General features: G+C 43.8%; 1 protein-coding gene across 6 annotated transcripts in view; it reads right to left on the bottom strand.

Moving 5' to 3' along the window:
* Nucleotides 1-15,383, bottom strand: part of LOC140727541 (cell adhesion molecule DSCAM) — a 779,430-nt gene that overhangs the window by 72,152 nt on the left and 691,895 nt on the right. For all 6 annotated transcript variants that reach the window (XM_073045003.1, XM_073045002.1, XM_073045004.1 and 3 more), the window contains 2 exons: nt 9,862-9,960; nt 6,702-6,890 (listed from right to left, as the gene is read on the bottom strand). In XM_073045003.1, coding sequence (XP_072901104.1) covers nt 6,702-6,890; nt 9,862-9,960 — 288 coding nt within the window. The remainder of the gene's footprint in view (nt 1-6,701; nt 6,891-9,861; nt 9,961-15,383) is intronic.

Here is a 15,383-nt window from a genome sequence, read left to right on the forward strand (position 1 = left end):
GGATACCTGTACTTAACTACAGTTGAAGACAAAGCAGCTTGTGCACTGCCTCATGGTCCCCAAATGCTCGCCATGCCTCTCACAGCAGAGAATGGTTGTACTTAATATTTATTTCAATATTTTTGTTTACTAATTATAGAAATAAATCATGTGGGAAAGAAGTGTAGGCCAAGGCTTCTGTTGTCATCTTTTCCATAGCTAACAATGATGCATACCTGCTGTGGCAGTATGGAACGTTTTGTTGAATACTGGACCCATTTCCCTTATGACTTTACTATTTCCATTGTTCTTTTCTGATATGGTTTTTTTAATATAATCATATAACAATTACAGCATGGAAGCAGGCCATCTTGGCCCTTCTAGTCCGTGCTGGATGCTTACTCTTACCTAGTTCTACCTACCTGTACTCAGCCCTAACCCTCCATTCCTTTCCTGTCCATATACCTATCCAATTTTTTTTAAATGACAAAATCGAACCTGCCTCTACCGCCTTGCATTCTAATTTGCTGCTTTTGGTTTCAAAGGCAGGGTATCACCAAGTGAATCAGAGTTTTGCCTCCCCCTGCTGGATATATCTAAACACTGATTTTGTAAAAGCTAAACACAAAATAATGAATCTGGCCTGTTTTCTCTGGCACTCTTAAAAATCTGGATCAATCTGACCAACGTTCAAAGTACATTTATTATCAAAGTATGTATAAGTTATATAACTTGAGATTTGTCTGCTTACAGACAGCCACAAAACAAGAAACTCGAAAGAATCCATTAAAAAAAAGATCAATGCGCGGAGAGAAAAACGCACGCACACACACACACGCACATCGTGCAAACAATAGGAACAAGCAACAGCATTCGGAACGAAAGTGAGTCCATAGACATGCAGCGGGAGCAGGCCCAGAGCCTCAGCCTCAGTTCATCACGCAGTGGGGCAAATCATCGTGGAGCTCGCAGACAGGAGCATCCGGAGCAATCTGTCAGTCACCGCCTCAGTGCCGTGGAGAGCGGAGCAAATCCCAGCCTCTAGCGCTACAGAGCAACGAACACTTGCAGAGTCAGAGGCAAGATCCACAGTTTGACAGAAACCGCTCCTCATGAGGAATATGAATTGCTGCAGCTTTGGTCTGGCATCCCAGCCACCATGAAGCATTCAGCTCAAAGAATTTAAGCAAGGGGTTACTGGAACAGCTAAACAGCTTCAAATCAGAAAAGGTTTAATATCACTGACATATGTCATGAAATTTGTTCTTTTTCAACAGCAGTACATTGGAATACATAATAAAAAAACTATAAATTACAATAAATAATTATATATAAATTAAATAAGTAGTGAAAAAACAGAGGTAGTGAGATAGTATTCATCAGTTCAATGTCCATTCAGAGGGGAAGAAGCTGTTCCTGAAATGTTGAGTGTGTATCCTTAAGCTCCAGTACCTCGTCCTTAATGGTAGCAAGGAGAAGACAGCATGTTCTGGGACTTTTGAAGGTGTCCTCATTGCCAGGGAGGCTAGTGCCCATGATGGAGCTGGCTGAGTTTCTAATGTTCTACAGTTTTTTTTCCCAATCTTGTGCAGTGGCCCCTCCATACCAGACGATGATGCAACCATTTAGAATGATCTTCACGGTGCATCCATAGAAATTTGCGAGTGTCCGGGCGCAAGATTGATGAATGTGCCGATGTTTGGCCAACTTAGGCGCTCGGTCAGATTGAAAAGGTCAGGTATGGGTCAAATCAAGGCGGTGGGGCATGGGCCCGAGAGCAAGGAGTGAACCGATGTTTGGCCGATATAAGGCAATGGCAAATTGAAAAAGTTGGGGTATCGGTGCCAGAGGTAAGGAATGGGCCGGTGTTCAGCTTACTGCTCTGCAAGGTTTAATTGTCTCTGCATGGAACAGAGGCTGTGGCTTGCAGGTAATGAACTCCTGGACCTGTTGTAGCAATGAACTGGTTTCATGGCTGTGAACTCACTTTCATTACGTTTTGTTCTAAGTGTTACTTGTTTTTTTTATTGCTTGCACTATTTGTTCTTTTTTTTTGCACATTGGGTGTTTGATGGTCTTTTTTAATGGGTTCAATTGGGTTTCTTTGTTCTTATGGCTGCCTGTAAGAAGACAAATTTCAAGGTTTTATATAGTATGAATACTTTGATAATAAATATACTTTGTACCTTCACACTCCAAGTCTCCTCAAACTCCAAATGAAGTAAAGCCACTGTCATGCCTTCTTTGTAATTGTATCAATACGTTACACCTAGTATAGAACCTCAGAGATGTTGACACCCAGGAACTTGAAAGTATTCACCCTTTCCACTGCTGATCTTCTCTGAGGACTGATGTGTGTTCCCTCAACTTCCCCTTCCTGAAGTCCACAAACTTGGTCTTACTGGCATTGAGTGCAAGCTCGTGGCTGCGACACCACTCAACTAGCTGGTATATTCCGCCCCTGTACGCCTCCTCATCTCCATCTGAGATTCTGCCAACAATGTAATTATATTACCAGCAAATTTATAGATGGCATTTGAGCTCTGTCTAGCTACACAGTCATGGGTGTAGAGAGAGTAGAGTAGAACTTATCAGTGGGATAAGCACACATCCCTGAGGAGCGCCAATGTTGATCATCAGCGAGGAGGAGATATTATTACCGTACAGATTGTTATATTCCAGTTAGGAAGTTGACGATCCATTTGCAGAGGGAGATACAAAGGCCTACGTTCCGTAGCTTATCCATCAGGACTATAGGAATGATGGTGTTAAACAATGAGCTATTGTCGATGAACAACATCCTGACAGAGGTGTTTGTATTGCCCAAATGATCTAAGGCCACGTGAAGAGCCATTGAGATTGTGTCTGCTGTAGACATATTGTGGTGATAGGCAAATTGCAGTGGGTCCTTGCTGAGGCAGGAGTTAATTCTAGCTATGAGTAACCTCTCAAAGCATTGCATCTGAATGCTACTGGATAATAGTCGTTGAGGCAGCTCACAATATTCTACTTGGGCAGGTGAGATCTGATTATGATCTTATTGTTTCAAGACTGGTCAAGATGGCACCTGAGTACAATGTTCCTTCAGTTGACCTCTTCTGGATAGACCATGAAACCATATATTTCACTTCTTTTATATCTCTTACATTTGTTTTTCATCTTGGATGTGATCCTGTAACTGTTGGAGCCTGTTTGGAGATCATCCAGTGCTCTGCGAGAGGCAGAGACAGCATGAGCATACCTCATGGCGGGCAGGCTGTGGGACGGGGCATGAGCCAATGTTCGACTCAATTTCGCTGATTAAAGCGACGAAGGAGATTGAAATATCAAGGCGAATGTGAAAGGTGTGCGCCAGCTGCCTGCCTCTTGGTAGCTCTGTTACTGAAGAGCAGAGAGTCTGCCACTGTACCTGGAGAACGTTGCCCAGGTTTTCCGTGTTTTGGATGTGGACTTGGACTGGAGACAGTTTTTTTTCAGTCCTATAGTTTTTTATATTCTATGTTTTTCGCCCGATCTTCCGCATTTTGTTCTGTGCATGGAGTGAGTATTTGGCGGTCGAAATGCCTGTTCTATTTTGTGCATTTTTTGTACGGGGGGGTGGAGTTTGGTTTGGGGTTTGATGATTGTGCTGCCTTTCTTTTCTTTCTTAGGTTCAAGGCTACCCAGAGAAGAAGAATTTCAGATTTGTATACTTTGATAATAAATGGTATGTCACATCACAGGAGGATTGAGCTCAGCCCGGTATCTCGATAGCTGAAGTTATCGAAAGAATAGGCTAGAATTAACCAAGGGGTGTTCAACAAACATGGCTACACACTTGTTATATTCCACTACTGAACCATCACAAAAATAAGCCAAAATACTGAGGGAGTGTGCTGGAAAGTTAATTAAATATTAAAACCTAATGCGTAGTATTTCCCCTTGGACAGTAGTGCTCATTGTACCATTTTCCCAAATTCTCCTATTATTCTAATATCTCCTTTCAACAATAAGTGACCATTCCTCCCATCTGGTTTATGCTGCTCCCGTTACTCGCCCACTTATTCCTTTCAAGTCAGTCTACTCTTGGGTGCCCATTAACTCCTCTCTGACTCTCCTACCAGTGGCCAGTTAGCTTACTGCGTGCCCTTCTTTTGGAACTGGGAGAAAACCAAATCACCCGGGGAGAACTGGTTTTCGGGGGAGGACATGAAATTTCTACGCAGCCAGAACTATCGATCGGAATTGGAACATTTCCTTTGAAGGTGGGAGGCAGCAGCTCCACTTATTGTGCCACTGTGCTGTTCATGCAGTAGTGACAGAACATTGTATCTCCCTCTGAAATTCAATCCTAGTGACTACAATAGAGGTGAACTTCAGAAAATGAGTACAGCTTACCCAACACCTGACTTGTGTACAGCCCGTACATAGGACCAAGTGTCAGGGAAACTGGAAGGATGGATTTGCCAGCTACTACAGGGCTGCGGGCATCTTTTCCTGCCTGGGAGGTTGGCATGAAGCCACCTTTCCAAACAGCGAACTGATTGGGCTGCTAACAGTTCACAGAACTGAACTTTACTATTTCCTGGGGAAGACCTGCACTATAATGTTGTATGTTTAGAGCTAGAGATGGGGATGAATTTCTAGAAGACAGTGTGTTCTTTTTTATTTCCCACTTTCAACAGTCTAGAGGAGTAAGGACAGGGTAAAGTTCATTCACCAGCGCTCTGAACTGATCCTACGACCTGCAGACTCACTTTCAAAGGCTCTTTGCAACTCATGTTCTCAGTATCATTTTCTTATTTGCACAGCTTATCTTCTTTTTCACATCAGTTGTTTGTCAGTACTTTCTGCTTATGTATAGCTTTTTGCAAAATTATATTGTATTTCTTTTTTCCCCTGTAAATGCCTGCAAGAAGATGAATTTCAATGTAGCATATGGTAACTTATTGTTATGGATGTTGATAATAAGTTTACTTTGAACTTTGAAGCATAGTAGGAATAGATCTCCGTTCCAGCAAGCAAAAGGTTAAAGTAATCACTCATTCCTGACCTCTTGTAGTGTTTTGATCTGTACAGCCTGTACGTTTTGATAACTATGGAAACTCGAGGACAACTTGAAGCCAAAAGGTGGCAGTTACAATGAAGCGTGTGTATAGTTGGACTGCAAGAAGCCTCTGTAGCAGGTAAATGAAGTAAATGGCAGCTGATTTTTGAGTGCAGACTTGCAGTTCATTGTCGGTCTTGGTAGAATGTTCCATCTTCCTTCTTCATCTTTCCTCAGTTTTCCTGTCATCTGCTGAGCTGTAAACCCCCAAGTATTACCTGCCCTCTGACAGGGTAACCAAGCTGCTGCCCTTTATCTCTGAATCGAGGCAATCTATCTCTGCTCGTTGGTGGCAATTAGGCATCAGCTGTTGGTTATGCTTAACCTCTCCAACATCCACTTAGATTAAAGATTAGTTTTATGTGTCACATTTACACTGAAGCACTGTAACATGCAGGAAAAGGCATAATTTGTGTCAATGACCAACACAGTCCAAAGATATGCGAGTGTTGCCCTGTTTCTGCTGCCAGCCTACCATGCCCACAACTTACTAACCCTAACCCATACACCGTCTGGAATGTGGAGGAAACGGAGTACCCAGAGGAAACCCACACAGTCGCGGGAAGAACATAAACCTCTCTGGAGGCACCGACGGGACTTGAACCCCGATCTTCCAATTGTAGGTGCTGTAAAGGGATATGCACTGCCTGCCCCAGGTCAGTGGAACTGAATATGTAACAAAAAAAAACTGCATACAGCCATTTTCGCAAGGTTATGACATTAAGAACTAGAGGACAGAGTTATAGGGTAAGAGGGGAGAGATTTAATTGAGACCTTATTTTCACCCAGTGTGACCAGTATGTGGAATGAGTTGCTAGAGGAAGTGGTTAAGGCAGATAAATTAATAACATTTGAAATACATTTGGACAGGTTCAGGGATAGCAAAGGTTTAGAGGGATAAGGGCCAAATGCAGGAAATGGAATTAGCTTAGATGGCAATCGTCTGTCTCCATGATGAGTTGCAACAGGTCAGTTGATATGAGGCAGTCAATCAGGGCTAGTGATCGCTTCTTGACCTTTTTGGGTAAGGTCAAGTGTAGTCAGTCCGTGGAACTGTGAGGTCCAGGACAACCAGCCAGTTGGATTGATAGTGTCCCTTTGTTTATTAACAATGTCCCAAAGTGCTTAGCAAGAGAATTAGGAGTTAAAAATTGACCCCTGTTCACATAAGATGATTACAGCCAGTTGGGTTAAGATGTTTTGAGGAGTGACTTAAATGGGTCAATATACAGAGGGGGTAGGAGCTGGGAAGGTGAAGGACTGTGAAACAGGGAGAGAGAGAAATAGATTGTGTAAACGAGAATGGGAGGGAGGGGAGGAAGAAGAAGAGGGAGGGAGAGGGAGGGAGGGAGAGAGAGAGGGAGGGAGAGGGACAGGGAGGGGAGAGGAGGGAGGGGGAGGAAGAGGGAGAGGGAGGGAGAGGAAGAGGGAGGGGGAGGGGAGGGGGAGAGAGAGGGAGGGAGAGGGACAGGGAGGGGAGAGGAGGGAGGGGGAGGAAGAGGGAGAGGGAGGGAGAGGAAGAGGGAGGGGGAGATGAAAACCCAGCAGCTTGGAAGTGTTAAAAATAGGGAAATTGTTAAGATCCTTCACGTAGGGAGTAAATATTTTTCTGCTATTTGGATAAAGAGCCCTGTACCTTTCCCATGTGTCTTGGCCTCAATGATTTCACTGATGCGGCCAGGTCCCACTCCATTCTGTGCTGTCAAGGTGAACTTGTACCACGTCCCACACTTCAGGTTCTCCAGACGATATGAGCGCTCACTGGGGCTGATGGGAAAGCTGCCCCACTGCTCACTGTTGTCCTCTGAGTACTGCAAGATGTAACCTTAAGAAGAGAACAGCACGCATTCATCACCAGTGAACTGAGGGGATTGCTTACAAGCAAATAAAAACCAATTGTGTTCATCAGCAGATTCAGAATGCAAGTTAGAGTATAGAGAATAGCCAGAGCTTTCCCAATTCCCTTTCAGTGCTGTGGCAATTAGTTCTTACAACACCCAGTTCTATTAGGAAATATTTTCTGTCCGGCTCCATCATATTCTGTGTTTATGGTGATCCAGACGATAAACTTGGCTGAGAAACTAGATCTGTTAATGAGATGGCTCTGTATCCGTGACTACAAGTCAATTCATTTGGAAAATAATCAGGATTCTAGCCAGCACAAAGGATCATGGGAAATAATGGCAGTTTACTGTGATAAGTTAATTAAACTCCAGCTCATCAGAATGTTCAACGCTCCCCTTTGATTTACTCCTGTGACCAATTCACAGCTCAGAAAATGGGCTGCTTAACAAAATTGAATCCCTTTGCAAACCTCAGCCTGGAGGCCAACCATACAGTCCATGGAAGACTGGCATCCTCAACATAACCTGCTCATTCCTGGGAGCATCCGCTCCATACTCCGGCCAGACCTGGTCTTCCATGTAACCTCTGACCCCACTCACAGCTGGAACATGGAAGTGCTCCTCATTGACAGCCAATATGAACAAATCTTAAAATAAAACTTTTCTTTTCCCGGGCATTCTTTTCACCAAAATGCAAAGATAATGAAATACATTTTTTTTTAGCAAATTGTAGTTTTTTTTCTTAAAGCAAGTTAACATTGAACCCATTTGGAGGTTAGACCTCAGAAATGGACACCTGGAGTCATCTGATCATAATCGGAATTAGGTTTATTATCACTGACGTATGTCGTGATATTTGCTGTTTTGCAGAGCACTGAGTACAATACATAAAAAAACTGTAAACAGCAATTAGAAACATATAAATATAAGCAGTGCAAAATAATGAGGCTGTCAGTAATGATGGCTGATATTAGCCTTCTCCTAGCTTCCTTCTCTAAAAACAAGGCATTAGAAGAATCTAGTAGGTCAAGCAACATCTGTGAAGGCAATCATAAACACAAGAGATTCTGTAGGTGCTGGAAACGCATACAGAATGCCATGGTAGCACAGTGGTTTGTGTGGCACGATTACCGCTGGGCATTCTGGAGTGTGGAGATCAATTCTGCGCTGAATGTAAGGAGTTTGTACATTCTCCCTGTGAACCGCGTGGGTTTCCTCTGGGTTCTCTGGTTTTCTCCCCCTGTCCAAAGACCTACCAGATGCTAGGTTAATTGGTCATTGTAAATTGTCTTGTGATGAGGGTAGTGGTAAATAGGTGGGTTGCCAGGTAGTTTGGCTCATTAGGGCCAGAAGGGTCCGTTCCACGCTCTATCTCTAAATAAATAAAATGCTGGAGGATCTCAGCAGGTCAGGCAGCATCTACGGAGAGGAATAGGGTTAATGTTTTGGGCCATAAGGTTGGAGGCTACCCATAAAGGAGCAAACCGTAATAGGGAGCACTTCCTGGTGATCAACCATTTTAATTCCACTTCCCATTCCAATATGTCAGTCCATGGTTTCCTCTATTGCTATGATTAGGTACTCTCAGGCTGGAGGAGCAACACCTCGCACCCTGTTTGGGTAGCCTCCAACCTAAAGGCATAAACATTAATTTTTCCAACTTTTGGTAATTTCTCCCCACCCCCGCCCCGTTTCATTCCCCATCCTGACTCCATTCCTACTCCTCCTATTCTAATCTCTCTATCACCTCTCTCTGGTGCCCCTTCCCTTCTCTTATCCCTATCTACTATCAATTGCCAGCTTTTCGCTTCATCCCCCTCTGCTGCTTAACCCTCACCTGTCTTCAACTTTCACCTTCCAGCTTGTAGTCTTTCCCCTCCTCCCAGTTTCTTATTTTGGCTTCTTCCCTTTTCCTTTTCGACCCTGAAGATGGGTCTCAGCCCAAAGTGTTTCAGTTTGAGACCCTACATCAGGATTGAGAAGGGTTGCTGGTACATAGCAGACTACTGGCTGGCAGGTGAAACCAGGTGAGGAAAGAATGATGGACAAGTGGAACCAGGAGGGAGAAGATGGATGAGTGAGATGAGCAAAGGGGGAAAAATGAGGTGGGCAGGTACATGGGAGAACAGAACTGAGACAATGTGGGTTACCATCCCCTCTCCCACAATGTCCCCTCTACAAGCAATCCTGCTCAGAGTAGCTGTGGGTCTGTATCCAAAATGTTGACTTACACCCTTTTGCCTGTACAGCTGCTGCGTGTTCTGTCAAAATCTTCCAGTGCTCTGATCTTGTTCCAGAGTTCCACACCTACAGTCTCTTCCATTTTCTTTTTTGTTAGCAGGGTGGAGTGGCTTCTGCTAAGTAGTTGTTAGTATTTTATTAATTCCCTGTCAATGGTGCTGCTGGCAAAGCTGCTGTGTATTGTCCATCCATTTTTGAACTCCCTCACTCTTCCCTTCTCTTTCCCTCCTTCTTTCTCTCTTCCTGTCTGTCTGCCTCTCTCCCCATCCTCTTTCTCTCTCACTCCCCTCTCTCTATCTGTCTCTTTCGCTTACCTCTTTCTTTTTCTCTCTCTCCACTCCTTTTACTCTTTTCCTCTCTCTCTGCCTGTCTGTCTTCTCCACCTTTTTCTTTCTCACCCTCTGAATGGAATCTCACTTTCTAATGGAATCATTAGGATGAAGTGAGGAGAGAAAATGTCCTCCTCTGAAGGACACTGGTGAATTAAATAGATTTGTATGACTCTTTTCATGGATTGATGCTTGCTTATGCAGGATTTATTTAAATACTATGATCTTAAAATTCCCCACCTGTTGTGGTGGGATTCGAACTTGTGCCTCCAGATCACTGGCTCAGATCGCTTAACCACTATGCTTCACGCCATACTGTAATGCAACAACAGTGAAGGAAGGTTGTGTTCACCACAGAACAGATTTCTTGAAGGCCTCCTACCTCGAATAGAGCTCCCACCATTGTCACCCGGTATCCAGGAAAGCGTGATGGAATTTGAGGTCGTCTTGGACACTGTTAGACGTGGTTGGTCCGGGGGAACTGTTGGAAAGAAAGTATGGGTACAGGGTTAAGATAAGCATGGAAAGGGCCCACTCTTCTGCATTATGCAGGTCCATACCCACGTCCTTCTACAGAAGCTCAGTAGAGAACATCCTAACAAGCTGCATCACTGTGTGGTATGGAAACTGCACTGTGGTGGAATCTTACTTCGTCCCTCAACACCAGCTCCATAGCAAACCAGCCTCTCTACTTTCTGCGAAGGCTGAGGAAAGTCCATCTCCCACCACCCCCCCATCCTCATCACATTCTACAGGGGTTGTATTGAGAGCACCCTGAGCAGCTGCATCACTGCCTGGTTCGGAAATTGCACCATCTCATTATCAGCTGCAGCGGATAGTGAGGTCAGCTGAGAAGATCATCGGGGTCCCTCTTCCTGCCATTACAGACATTTACACTACACGCTGCATCCGCAAAGCAATCAGCATTATAAAGGACCCTATGCACCCGTCATATAATCTCTTCTCCCTCCTGCCCCCAAGCTATCAGACTCCTCAATACCCAGAGGCTGGACTGACACCTTACTGTCCAATTGTCCTGTTCATTATTTATTGTAATGCCTGCACTGTTTTGTGCACTTTACGCAGTCCTGGTTAGGTCTGTAGTCTAGGGTAGTTTTCTTTTCTGTGTTTTTTTTACATAGTTCAGTCTAGTTTTTGTATTGAGTCATGTAACACCATGGTCCTGTAAAAACTTTGTCTCATTATTACTAGGTACTGTACCAGCAATTATGGTCAAAATGACAATAAAAGTGACTTGACTTGACTTGAGGAGGGCTCTACAACAGGTAGCCAAACCTTCCCAATGCATCACTGACACTAGCCTGCCCACCATCAAGGATATACATATATTCAGAAAGCTGCCAGAGAAAGGCCAATAACATTATGAAGGATCCCACTCTCCCTGCTCACAGACTCTCTGTCCCATTCCCATCAGGGAGGGGCAACGTAGCATTCACACCAAGACCACCAGACTCATAAAACGGTTACTTACCCCTAATAGTAAGGCTGATCGACACCTCCACGCATTAACCCATCCCACCACCACTACTTTATCATTTCCTGTCAGAGTCAACGTATGTACAGGCAGTTTATGGTGGTGGCTGTCCATCACGGTGACAGGAAACCTGAGCGGGAGAGTTTTTAAACTGGAAAAGCCATTGTATTGGGGCAGTTTCACTCTCTCAACCTCGGAAGTCCAGGTCCAGTGGTACGAACAAATGCCACAAACCGGATGTACAATCAATCTATGTAGAACATAGAAACATAGAAAACCTACAGCACGATACAGGCCCTTCGGCCCACAAAGTTGTGCTGAACATGTACTTACGTTAGAAATTACCTAGGGTTACCCATAGCCCTCTGTTTTTCTAAGCTCCATGTACCTATCCAGGAACCTCTTAAAAGACCCTATTGTATCCGCCTCCACCACCGTTGTCGGCAGCCCGTTCCACACACTCACTACTCTCTGTGTAAAAAAACTTACCCCTAACATCCCCACTGTACCTGCTTCCAAGCATTTTAAAACTGTGCCCTCATGCTAGCCCTTTCAGCTCTGGGAAAAAGCCTCTGACTATCCACACGATCAATGCCTCTCATTATCTTATATACCTCTATCAGGTCACCTCTCATCCTCTGTCACTCCAAGGAGAAAAGGCTGAGTTCACTCAACCTGTTTCATAAGGCATGCTCCCCAATCCAGGCAACATTCTTGTAAATCTCCTCTGCACCCTTTCTATAGTTTCTGGATCTTCTGTACATAAGCTATCTTATGTATTTATATTTATTGTGTTATATTATTGTATCCTTTATCTTACTATGAATTTTGTGCTGCATCAGATCCAGAATAACAATTATTTTGTTCTTCGTTACACTTGTGTTCTGGAAATGAAAATGACATTAATCAATCTTGAATCTTCAATCTTCTGTACTGTATAGCATTTGCAAGTGAACAGATAGTATTTCCTTCACAGGCAACAGAGGTTCTTTACTATGTTATTAAAAATCATTACCTTTAATTTTGTACTGCATAGGAGATCTCCTCAGTTAATCTTAGATCTACATGTGCACTGATAACTGCAAGTGCTTACCTAATTCTTAAACATTAGCCAAGGGTGAAAAGGGTGTCCTCTCATCATCTTATACACCTCTATCAGGTCACCTCTCATCCAGCCATTTGGCACGAGGTTACAAGAGATGCAATGTACAGTCCATCCATGCCATCTTTGCAAAATAGTCTTCTGACCATCGCAAGTTTACAGATGTTGTGGCTCTTATTAAGCTTGTTCAATGCACTGCTCTGATATTCAGTTTTACAAAGAAACTACAAAACAATTGGCAATAGGGTGGAGGGGGAGAGAAGAGAAAGGTGGGAGGAGAGGTGGAAATCATGGCTGTAAACGTGTGTGTAGAATGTTATCACTGTCACACTTCACTTTAGATGTTTCCATCTGCACGTTACACATTCTCGTCCACATACTTTCATCTGCCACTCTGTTCCCCACCTTACAGATGAGTTTCATTCTAGGAACTAATCAGTTTGGAAATCAGAACAGATTGTTACTGTCAATATCTGGTGACAGCTCTGTGCTTTGGTATCACTGATACAGCCTCAGCCTCACTAACGTTTTCTCTCAAAACCTGTGGTCACCGATTACCCTTTATAGTCAGGTCAGTAATAAGCCCTCAATGCCTGGGCTCAGAAACTCACCCTCAAATGATAAGCCTCATTGTGCCTGACTGCACTAATATGGCTTCTGTGCTCAAGCTGACTAACTAATCGTTAATGCCTGGGATGACTCACACACATCCTCAGTGCCCAGTCATTAAGCCCACCCCACATCCCCCAACATCCAAACCCTTTGTATTCTCAATAAAATCACCGAGTTACCTGTATTCGGTCACAGCTGTGATTTTACTTTGTTGTTGTAATCTGTTTGTTCACATTTTTGTAAGTCTCCTTAGAGTGGGTTCCCTAAGTATGAGTCATACTGTACTTTATACAGCCCAGTCTGTTTTTTATGCTATGTCTTACACATCCCTACCAATCCACTACCTCATATAATGCATTCTTTAGTCTGTACTCACTGGAATTCAGAAGAATGAGAGGAGATCTTATAGAAACATATAAATTTATGAAAGGGATAGATAAGATAGAGGCAGAAAAGCTGTTTCCACCGGTAGGTGAGACTAGAACTAGGGGACATAGCCTCAAGATTCAGGGGAATAGATTTAGGACGGAGATGGTGAGGAACTGCTTTTCCCAGAGAGTGGTGAATCTGTGGAATTCTCTCCAGTGAAGCAGTGGAGGCTACCTCAGTAAATATATTTAAGACAAGGTTGGATAGATTTTGGCATAGTTGAGGAATTAAGGGTTATGGGGAAAAGCCAGGTCAGTGGAGATGAGTCCATGGCCAGATCAGCCTGGTCTTATTGAATGGTGGAGCAGGCTCGATGGGCCAGGTGGCCGACTCCTGCTCCTATTTCTTATGCACTTATGTTTTTATGTGCCTTAGTATGCACTTTCTATATTGCAGACTATGCTTGGCCTGGTGGAATCAAGCCTAATTGTTCAGTTACAGACTGATACGGTAATTGGAGATACAGCACCCAACCTCCTGCTACTACCATGATCGTGATGGTATAAGGAGGTCAGGTATCTTCAATTGTCCCATTCCTTGTGGGGAACATTTGGTACCTTCTACCACGTACCACAGACCTGCTTTGACTTATTTGGTGAGGGCAAAGTACTCCATGATTTTGCACTCTGCTCTTACACTCCGCATGGCGTGGCAACTCAATGCATGAAAGCATGCAGACACGGCCAAGAGGTTCAGTTATTGTTCAGACCGAACATCAGAATGGGGAAGAAATGTGATCTTAAGTGACTTTGACCATGGAATGACTGTTGGTGCCAGACAGGGTGGTTTGAGTACATCAGAAACTGCTGAACTCCTGGGACTATCATGCTCAACAGTCAACGGAGTTTACAGAGAATGTTGTGAAAAACAAAGAAAACATCTAGTTCTGTGAGTGAAAATGCCTTGTAAATGAAAGAGGTCAGAGGAGAATGGTAGAGACTGGTTCAAGTGGTTTAAGCTGACAGCAAGGTGACAGTAACTCAGATAACCAGGTGTTACAACAGTGGCGTGCAGAAGAGCTTCTCTGAATGAACAACATGTTGAACCTTGAAGTGGATGGGCTACAGCAGCAGAAGACCACGAGCACACACTCGGTGCCACTTTATTAGGTACAGGAGATACCCAATAAAGAGGCTACCGAGTGTATATTATACACAATCCTCCACTTTACACAGTGATATCTGTGGGGTATCTTTGCATCATACTGCCCAAGCTCTGTTATCCATAAATAATCTGTCTTCATCCCAAGCTCTACACCAATCTCTCCTTGCAGCTCCTTCTCAGCAAGTGGGGACTTTGACATGCTTGTGTATCCGATCACCACTTAGCCTATAAAACTATCTAGTTTAATATTAATATTCCATCATCACTTGTCCAGATCTATAATCGCTCTTGCTATGAGACAACTATGCCATAGGATATTAATTATGAGTGTCAGAACATTAGCTTGGAATTGTTTCTCAAGGTCCTGTTCATTCGTTTAAAGTCACCATAGGGCCATCAGTAATTAAAAGTGACAACACTCTGCAGAGGTTAGAGACAATATGAAAATACCTGCCTGTCAATTCTCATTAATTTCTCACATGTACAGTATATCAATGTCAGAACTGAAGACATTGAAACTTCAAAAACTTTTAATTTTCTTCTGAGCCTCGTAGTATTGATAAAAAGTCAAATTTTCAGATAAAGCGAAGCACTATTAGTACGCAGAAAACTGGTGTTAAATGGAGACGGCATTACCTCAGAATAGAGGGACGTCTCTTTAGAACAAAGGTGAGAAGGAATTTCTTTAACTGAGGAGTGATGAAACCCATGGAATTCATTGCCACAGATGGCTGCGGAGGCCAACTCTTTGTGTATATTTAAGGCAAAGGTTGATAGGTTCTTGATTACTCAAGGTGTCAAATGTTACGGGGAGAAGACAGGAGAATGGGGTTGAGAGGGTTAGTAAATCAGCTATGGTCACATGGCAGAGCAGACTCACTGAGCCAAATGGCCTAATTCAGCTTCTATCTCTTAAGCAGTTGGGTGCCAGGGTGGAGATACGTCTCTACCAAAGGAAGGGTAAGGTGTTCCAACTCTCCGCTAGCCTGGAGATCACCCTTGGGCAAGGTGCAGCACCTGCTTAGCCCCCGATCAGGGTCACGTGAAGTCACGGGAGCAGGTGCTGGATGGTCATATGAGCAGATGGTGCATATCACAAGTTCTGGTTATGAGACCACTAACGCCAGGCAGACAATCTTGGAAGAGTATTGATAATGGCTGG

The sequence above is a fragment of the Hemitrygon akajei genome, chromosome 5, assembly GCF_048418815.1.
Source record: "Hemitrygon akajei chromosome 5, sHemAka1.3, whole genome shotgun sequence".
Taxonomy (NCBI): Eukaryota; Metazoa; Chordata; class Chondrichthyes; order Myliobatiformes; family Dasyatidae; genus Hemitrygon; species Hemitrygon akajei.